This window comes from Amphiprion ocellaris, chromosome 13 (assembly GCF_022539595.1).
Source record: "Amphiprion ocellaris isolate individual 3 ecotype Okinawa chromosome 13, ASM2253959v1, whole genome shotgun sequence".
Taxonomy (NCBI): domain Eukaryota; kingdom Metazoa; phylum Chordata; class Actinopteri; family Pomacentridae; genus Amphiprion; species Amphiprion ocellaris.
In genome coordinates, this window is record NC_072778.1 from 16,937,705 (window position 1) to 16,947,756 (window position 10,052).

Consider the following 10,052-nt stretch of genomic DNA (forward strand, 5'->3'; position numbering starts at 1 on the left):
CATGATAATTAAGAGGAATAATCAGTGTAAATGTAACAGAACTATTGTCCTGAATGATGTCTTTTAATGTATCAGAGCACAAATGTGACACCACATGAAACTGTAGATGATGCTAAATACAAAATAATTAAGTATTGTCTAGTTTAAATTAATTGCTCCTGTTGTGATGGGTGTAAACATGCGCATGCTGATGTTGTACAAGCCCAATCAGAGCCATGCTGTCCCAGGAAAATAATGATTGTGATTAATGATTGTTAGAACCTGAACTGAGTGAACCTGAAATTCCACTGTGACAAGGAAATACAAATTGCTGACTTCATTGCTGTATGATAAGTGGACTGGAGCAGCTTATCTATACTTTCTTAATGTCTATTGCTATTAATCCAGATCTCGTCAGTTAGTAGACATATTTTCCTTAAAGTTTGCTATCGACTCACAATTCTAAACAATGTCAAATAATTTTTTCTGGTTGGTGGCTTGAAGCGCTAATCACGATGCAGAAACTGGCTGTCTGCCATGTAAAACCACACTTGTCAGTGCATCACTATCTGTATACACTATCAAATTTCCAAACCCTTCAATTGCCAACAGCCTGGATTAAATGGAGACAGAGATGGGAGACATTTATGCAGAGCTGTCAAACTAGAAAGGAGCGTACAGTTAGTCACGGCAAGAGCGGCTTACTTTTCTTGTTACACCTTTAGCAGCAGCAAAAGCTCTTCAAACAATTACACCCCTGATGACAAAAGAGGCTCACGGCAATTGACAAACCCAAAATTAAGTGTTAAAGGATTTTAGAACACCACACGCATAACAACAAATGTGATATAAGATACAACTGAGCTAATTCATCAGTCTCAGCTTGGTTTCCGTGCAAATCACGAGCAGTTGTATAACAAAGTCTCCAAAACCATTCTTTGCAAGTGACTCTCACAGTGAATTTGCTCTTCTTTGACTGCCTTTCGTGTATTAGAAAATCTGGTACTGAATAAATTCATTATACGTGCATTAAGTTCCTTTCACATAATGCAACAATGACTCAAGTTTTATTACACATGCCAGTGATTAAATGAGGTATGTAGACAGGCATGATGATTATTCCCTACAGATACAATTAGAGAAGTATCTTTTGCTTTGTCTGCATGAAACAGAAACTCCAGCAGCGTAGAGATGAAACAACTGGCGCCATTTCAGAAAACTGTCATTTTCATTGTGACTCTCAGGCCATTGTGTTCCACTGGATTGAAGACACATCATTTAAGTGCCAGTCTGAGCATGGTACTCATAGTTATGGCTGCATAACCAGGGGTATCGCCAGAGCTCAATTGTCTCTTTGTGCTTTGAGAACACAGTCGTTGAGAACAAACAACAGCAGTGCAGTGAGCAAACAGTCAAAGGGCTCCTGCCTCTTGAGCAGCCCCTTCATTTGGAAGCCAAGATGGGACAGTCTCGGACAAGGCCCGCTGAAGTTGCCCCTCTCGGGGCTCGGCCGCCCTCACCCAGGACGGTGTGCGCCCTCCGCCTGGCTGAACCGTCTCAGAGATACTGCTGTCACTACCAGCACTTCACCTATCCTGAGAGAGCCATGAGCTACTCACCCCCTTACTCACCGAGTCTGTTCAAGAGGCCAGATCGGCGGTAAGTGGGGCAGCAGAGGATAGTAAAGGAATTTGTCTTGTGTGTGAGAGAAGATGTGACATGTGTCAGTGACAGATGTGCACGATAAGGACAGTTAAGGAGAAGACGGGTGGGGAAGACTGGCAGAGCGTCACCGTCGAAATGATTTAGAGTTGTGGCATTTTTCATGTGATGGCATGGATTACAAATCCTTTAAAAATGGAACAAATACTGCTGTCACAGTTTTCATAGTGTTCAGTCTGGTCGAACGGGGAGCAAAAAAATGACCCAGCAACCTATTTTTTATACAGACATATGTAAAGAGATTATATGTCATCGTAACACATCTTCATTTCTCTGACATATTCCTTGAATTTCCATTAATGCTGAATTCATAAAATTGATATGTACATTATTTGTTGCTGTGCTTGGAGCATTGAAAGCAGGCAGAGAGTGATTTCTCTACCAGTCCTTGGGTGACAATGTCAGTCCTGTCATCCTCTTCTGCATGCACTGCATGTTTGATGTAATATATCACATTCACTAATATTACATGCAATTTCGGGGCAGAAATTGACAGCCTGTTAAATTTATTGAAACATCTCATGAGAAAGACCAAGGCCGTGTACCTTGTTGCTATTCATGGCTCAGGAGAGTAGAGGTGATGTGATAATAATGACTGCCTCTGTCCCAGACTATGTAGAGAGTTCAGTATTCATTGGTTGTAACCAGTCCTGTTGCCCACACTGACAGCTTCCTCTGAGATTGCCTCTGGCTGCAACCTATGGCAAGCATGTGTATTCTCAGCCCATCCTCTCACACTGGCCATGCATTCCTAATTCTGAGAGTCCACATGACACATAAACAGTAAAAAAAAGAATAAAGCAACGTTTTGACTGAGAAGTGAACACAAAACAATATAGCTGCCTTTTTTCTCCTCCTTTTTTACTGTGTTGATTTATGTGCATCTTGAATTTAAAATGTCAGAACCCCAGAGCGCTGCTCATAACAAAAGCTGGAGGGGTAGCGCTATTTCTCAGTCTCATTCTTCTTCAGCCATTGGTGCAGATGAATCACAGTATTATATAATGCGGGTTGGCTCTTGCGCAGTGGACATCTGATGGAAACTGTGGCCCATCGCCTAGCTTCAGAGTGACTCACTGGATTTGGCACATGCCAAACATGGTCAGGCACTAAGTGTTCCACACAAATATGAGCAGTTCTATTTTTTGAAAAGGCAATATGTGTGACGCTTAAGTTGTTTAGAAGCAGATACGATTTGTTTGTGTGCCGTGTAAACGTCTTGCGTTAGAGGTTTGTACTGGAACAGCTCTGGAACCGTGAATAAAGCAGGAAACGTATCTAACACAGTCATCATCTCACTTCATGTGGCTCATTTGGTAGATTTGACTTGCACAGTGCAGGAAGGCTCTCCAGTGTCTGCAGCTTCTAGCTGAACATCGCTGCTTAGCCAAAGGCAATCGGTGTGACTCCCACCTCCAAAATGGGACTATCACAGCAGGGCAAGGTAATTCAGCTGCCTCTCACTGCTCGAACAGGGCTTGATATTAAACCTGGCAGCTGTACTGTCACAGCACGAAATCTGAGACGACAGGCGCTATGGGCCCTAATACCCGGTCAATGTGCTTTCTGCTTAGCCGCGTTAGGCCTACCAAAAGTCATCCCTTCCACTCTAATTGTTTTGTTACATAACAGAACTCCCTTTTCTCCCCCCCAAAAGTGTTGATATCGAGGAATTCGGTTTATCTTGCAGAGATCAGAGGGTCCTGGGTCATTTATCACTTTAAATTTCACTTTTCCAGTCCAGTGTCATCTTGCAGGAAATTTGTCACTATGGTGGGTGCAGACATTATGAGTACAAATTCATATTCAGTACTATTTTTCCTCATTAAAATAGAGCTAAAATCAGTTCAAAAATATGACTGAAAACTTGAATTTCACAGAGTTGAATGGCTCCTAGAGTTGGATGTAAAAACACACGCAGCAGAGAATTTGTATAGTTCCAACTTATTGACTAGCTAGTGTTCTATGAGAAGGTGTTTTGGAGGACAAATTATTATTCAGAGGCTCTCTGGTAAAATGTAATTGGCTTATTATCAGTATTGAGTCAGATAATTGCAACAGCAAAATGAAACATAATGCAACAGCTGAGACGCTGTGGGCAATTACATAAAAGCCATTAAAACCTGCATGGACGCAGCAGCAAAAACAAGGTCTATTGCTCAATAACAGCTTCAGTTGTTGAGTGGAAAATCCTGTGGAGAAACAAGAAGACAACAGGTGTGCTTTCTCTGTGTGTTCTGCAGCCGGCGTCTAGCGCAAATTGTTTATTGTACTTCGGAGGTGATGGCACAGTTGCGTCACATGTGGTTACATGCAAGTTCAAAAGGCTTTGAGGAGAGCAAGAGGTTATAGACTGGAGGACAGTGCCTCCATTGTAGAACCACGTGGATGCAGTCTAGAGAGTGGATATTAATACTTAGTGTTCCTGTGACCCATGGGAATATAGGCTACACAACGTATAGGTGTACTACCCTACAAAACCCTTTTGTTTGGTTGAGACAATGTGGTTAAATGCACGAAAAGAAAAATTCAAGTAGGCTACTAAGTCAAATCAACAGTATGCAACAAATCAATAAATGTATAATGCGGAATGTCCTTGGAGAATTTTTGTTTCTAAGCAAGGGAAATAACCAGGAATTTCCGGAAAGGGTGTATGGAAAATTCCTTAGTAAACACTGGCCATGAACAGAGCCCCTGTTATGAATATTGTCCTTTATGGATATTGCTGCCTGCTTCTGCACCACTAGAGAGCAGTAGTGTTCAGACAGAGACTGTTGGGAAATTTACTGGGTCTGTGCATGGAAAAGTACCTGTGCAGTGTATTCTTAAGCATACGTGCAGATAGTGTTGGACATTGTGTTATGCCATATAATCTACCTTGGCAAACAACAACTGCAACAAGTCACACGGACAAACTGTTATTGTTTTTATTACTACTCAAAGACGTGCGGAGTGGAAAAGTTCAGGCAACTCAAGAGCTGAATACTTGCATAGTGTTCAAATGACAAATATCTACAAATCACGTTTTTAAATCATGAACGCCTAATGAATAATTCCCTTTAGAATCAGAGGAGACAAAACATTGCAAAATATTGCGTCAAATCGACAGATTAAATGTAGTTATTATTTGCAACACCAGCGACTTATTTATGCCCCGGGGGGGGGGGGGGGGGGGGGGGGGACAAATGTTCGGCTTGTTGTTTTGTTGCAATTACTGCAGATTTCGGACTGTGGGTTAACTGCAGAGGCAAGTGGCGGAGTAGAAGTTCAGAGGCAGGGCAGATGAAATTCTGCATTCACGTGCTCGAGTCAAGCTCGTAATTGGGAGTTGCAATTTTGTTTACCAGCAATGGGAGCTGAAACTCTTTGTTTTCGTCTGATTAAGTTAGTGAGAGGTGAATTTTGCACAGTTGTTTTTCTTATTTTTGTATTTATTTTTTAATCTTTGATTGGTTGTTGATGTGATTTAACAAACAAACCAAAAATTAAATCTATCAGACTTTTAAACATAATGGTGGATATCTGAGTATCATTTAAATCGTAAAAGCATGATTTGATTCCATAATTGGCAACAGATTCTGAATAAAAATGTAAATAAAGTTGAATTTAATTGTCACATAGATACGTTGTGAATTTGTTCAGCACCTGCAAATTTGCAGACTGTGTGAAATGATGCATCAACCTAGTGCGAGGTTGCATTACGTATTATACTTTAATTTCTATTCTGTCTCACAAAGCTGCAACAAACGACCAGAAGTAGCCTCGTGGATCGGTCACTGGAGCACAATAACGTACGTGACGGAGCCTTGTTTTGACTGATTATATAAAAAAAAGGAGAAAAAAAAGGGAAGGCGGTGGATGTTTATCAGTATCGGACACGGTTCACTTGCAGTTTTTCTTACGGCGCCTGAAGGCACCATAGACCCCGCCCCCTCCTCCCGCGCGACTCATTTGACTAATATATGCGCGCGTCAGGTGACGTCAGGCGGCCAGTCATTCAAATAGAGGCCTGTGGCAGAAATAGCATCAGACAGTCGCTCGTAAAAATCAGCGAAGCTCACGCAAAACCGACACAGCACCGACTCAGCCAGCAGCGAGTTAGTGCATCGCTATCAGAGACATAACAAAAGAAAGAAAGGAAGAAATTCCCGGATCTTCTTCTCTTTTGGGAGGAAACAACCAGTCGCAAACGTGGCGAGAAATATAATCCACACGAGTCTGGTACTCAATATGAGCACGGAGATGTTCGCTAAAACCCCAATGGAAGTGGCCGTCTACCAGTTGCATAACTTCTCCATCTCCTTCTTCTCCTCGCTACTCGGAGGAGACGTTGTATCGGTCAAACTTGACAACAGGTAAATATTTTTTATACTGCGATCTGGTCGTCATATGCTTGAATCCGATATTTTCTTATTATTTGATTTGTTCGAATCACCTAGGAGCCTTTTCTCATTCTGCTGCAGGCCTCTCGGTGCTTATTATAGCCGTTCAAAACAAACACGACCGTCTGATATTGTTTGTACTTATCAAGTGCCTCCATACTGCTGGATTTGGACTTTGCTGTTTGCTCTGTGACTTGGCCATTGGCTCATATACTATGTTACATTGTAACCTAAATTAAACTCTGACTCTCAAAGCAATCGACAGCACTGCAGTTTATGTTGCACAAAAATAAACTAGATAACAGGAGAGTAAACAGTTTTCCTTTCTGTTTCTGCAAGCTTTCTGTTTCACTGCTGGAGACCAGTGAATCCAGGAAGCACCAACACTTCTTTTTGTTAATAATTTGTAAACTGAGGTGACTTTGAGTAAAGTTATGAACTGTTTCATTTATGGCTTCTTTCTTCTTCTCTTCTGCAGTGCCTCTGGTGCTAGCGTTGTGGCCATCGACAACAAGATTGAGCAGGCGATGGTAAGCTGAGATAACACACCAGACACAGACATGAACAAAGGCTGCACTGCACAGTACATACATGTGTTTTAACACACAACTTGTCCTAAAATCCTGACTGACTGACTTCTACAATGCCAAGTCAGGCATTGCAATGAGTGCATGGTTTTGTAAATTAAAAAAAAACAAACTTAAATTTAATTGACTTCTGGTAGATCACAGCAGATACAATAATTATCCCAGCAAAGGACCTGTGACCATTTTTTGGTAGATTTATTTACTAGATTTAGTCCTAAATGCATCCTGCACAAAACCAGCCCTCTACCAATGTACTGGGAAGTCCCTGTTACGTAAAAGCAGCACAGGCCTTCATGCACATGGCAAAGTAGAAGAGTGCAGAAGATGATGGCAGTAGATCAAAAAAAATGGTCATTTTAGCTCAATTTTTGCAAACAATGTGGAGTTTAGCCTGTAACATGTACATTTCACATATTCCATTGGGTAAACCCAGTGGCAGATATCCTCTGATGAAGCACTTGACTGGCAAACCCAGTCATTGTTTTAGCACGTGCATCCGCTGTGCAACCACATCAGCCTTGCACGTCTGAACATGGCTCTGTTTTTTGATTTCTGATCTCTCCTTTTTGTCATGCCAGGATCTTGTGAAGAACCACCTGATGTACGCGGTGCGTGAGGAGGTGGAGATCCTCAAAGAGCAGATCAAGGAGCTGGCAGAGAAGAACAACCAGCTCGAAAGAGAGAACTACCTGCTGAAGAACCTGGCCAGTCCAGAGCAACTGGAGAAGTTCCAGTCCCGCATCCCAACTGATGTGCTATTACCTCTGGACAATCAGAGCGTCCAGGTGACCCCAGACCACCAGCAGCAGCAGCAGCAGAGCTGCAACCACATCACTGGCTCTGCTGTATAAGTGGCTCTGCCTTGGGGCGGGCAGAGCCACTGTCTCTTTCCAGTAATGGACCTCCATTTAAAAGTAAGCGTTACTAAATCGCCGCCGCCGAGAACCCTTCGACAAAACGAAGGTGAAGCATCGGAGCTGTAAATGATCGATGGGACATAAATGAACTGCTGACACTGACAAGCACAAAACAGAACTTAAGACGCTCTGACTGGTGCCATGTCAGGCCCGTCCTCTGATACCGTCCAACTCTTTGTCATAGTCTCTCTTTTGTAGACAGAAGTGTTAAGAATAGAAAGAGGGCTGACTAGACACAGACGAGTGCATGCTTTCAGACAGAGGGGAGCTTTCCCTGCCTAGCCAAACCCTTCCAACAAACACCCTTTGCTCTAGAGAGGAGGGTGAGGAGGTGTTGACCGGGCTGGCCCTGCAGGTGCTAACTTGGAAAGCGTAGGGACTTTGCTCCCTCACGACCCAGAGGAGACCCATCTGAGACGGTCCTCCAAGTCTCAACGAGAAGAGCCCCATCATGTGGATTTGTCCAGCATCAAAATACAAGTTTCAAGGACTTCCAGCCTCACATTTCAGCCACATAACAAGGACTTTTCCTCTGCCTACAATGTATTGCCCATGTGTTCATGTACATTTAAGCATAAAAAGAGTAATCAACAGAATAAGCTATGGCATCAGAGGTGGAGGTTAATACAGTATAGCCTGTTAGAGCTGGTGAACTACTGCAGCAGACCGATCAGTATACTGAAATGATTCATAAAATGTAATCTTGTATTGTCTGCAGTTGGGGCTTGCTGCTTTTGGGGGAAATTAATCCTGCTATATCTTCTGCTTTTGTTTGTAATTCAGAACAAAAATCAGTTGTTTGTAAAATAGGAGCATAATCTAAAGGGGCGTACCTGCCCATGTTGCTTGCCTAACTCTTCACAGGAAAGCTAGAGTGTACATAAAGGTTGAAATGCCCTGAGGTAAACACCGTGGAGACGGTTAGCAAGCAGACACCTGCATTTCTTGCTGCAAATGCACTCCTGATTTTAGCAGCGTCGTCCAGTATCTGGTCTGTTTTCTTGCTCAGATGCCAACTTGAGAACAATGGCATGACAACAGTGCCTGTAAGTAGAGAGAGGAACGCATTTCCACACTGAGCTCAGTTGTTGCTGTTGTTTTCTAGCTACCAAAGACTTTTGCCTTTTTATTTTTTATTTTTTATTTTCCCCTTAACAACAACAACAACAACAGAGGCTGAGCAAACCAGGACCATGTGTAAAACTTCACAGGGAGAAGTGTTGTTTGTAGCTAGTGCTAAAGTTTATATGTTCTTTGTAAAGATAACGGTATTGTTGCTGTAAAGTATCCTTGAAACAGTTGCTCACTATGGTGTTTGGATACAACTGCACATTTGCAATAAACCTTATGTTTACATAATACTATACGCTGACATATTGTCTTTTGTTCATTAAATGTGCCTGTATAGCTTAACACAGATATACATTAGGAGTCACGAAAAAGGAAAATGTATGATTTGGTATGAGAGATTTGGTAGATTCCTGGTTTAAAAAAAAAGTGAAATTCATGCAATACATAATCTTTTTTAAGTCCTTAACAACAAACAGATTCAAGTGGGTGCAATAGGAAGCATCGTGAAATAGTAAAATAACATATTTTACTTGCTGAATTTTACACAGCACGAATACACTGTAATAACGGGCATGCCACTACATCAGACTGCAATTTTTACCTTTCTAGTTCTGTTTTGGAAGTTACTTTCTCTGTGCTATAGAGAGATTTATTCGTGAGAAACCCAGCCAGGGAAGACACATGAGACAGCTGTAACAACAACACCCGACATGATTTCATTTTGTGGCGGCGGAATAAGAGGACCACTGTGCAATCCGTCTCATTTGAATTTCGGAGTAAACAACCCCGTTGTCTGTTCTCACAACTAATGTTTCGTTCTTGCATGTTCCAGCCACTCCATCACGAAATCTCCCGATATGCGTCGATGTCTACCCAGCCTTGTGACCCTTGTTTGTGTTTACAAGGTCAGCCTGAGAAACAGCATGTGATTCGTAAAACGCAGCACAAAGTCGCAGTGCAACCACAAGGCCCCTGCTGCACACAAAGGAACTTTTAACTTATGATTAACTTTTAAACACCAATCCTGTAGCTATTGAGACTTTGTAGAAGAAAATGTTCAGTATTAGTAAGCATGTAATATTTTTCTTCCGAAGTCAAAAACAGCGCAACCACTAATGATAGAGAGGTAATAAGAGCTAGGTTGCGTGACGACTGGAATCTGCCAGAGTGAAAAAACAGTTTGTCCTAGTAGCGTTTTCCCTCAGACAGATTGGCAGCCAGTCATTGCAGCCTGTGTGTAACTAGATATGTTGTGGCTTTCCTGGTCCAGCAGACCAGACTCCCATCCCTCCATCGCTGAGAACAAGGAGACTCAGCTCTGGCTCGGAAACATAATCACAGATCAAATAGCGCTCGAAAACACAACATTGTTCCCATTGCTGCCTTTTGCATAT

At 42.3% G+C, this 10,052-nt stretch overlaps 1 protein-coding gene across 2 annotated transcripts in view; it reads left to right on the plus strand.

The window, feature by feature from the left end:
- Positions 1-8,951, plus strand: part of tsc22d3 (TSC22 domain family, member 3) — a 36,995-nt gene extending 28,044 nt beyond the window's left edge. Inside the window, exons 1-3 of one of the 2 annotated variants that reach the window (XM_023278428.3) lie at positions 5,723-6,056; positions 6,562-6,613; positions 7,249-8,951. In XM_023278428.3, the coding sequence (XP_023134196.2) occupies positions 5,932-6,056; positions 6,562-6,613; positions 7,249-7,521 (450 nt within the window). In that variant the 5' untranslated portion in view covers positions 5,723-5,931 and the 3' untranslated portion in view covers positions 7,522-8,951. Of the gene's footprint in view, positions 1-5,722; positions 6,057-6,561; positions 6,614-7,248 lie in introns of those variants that run through there. The other variant, XM_023278427.3, reaches the window with a different exon arrangement.
- The last annotated feature ends 1,101 nt before the right edge of the window (positions 8,952-10,052 follow it).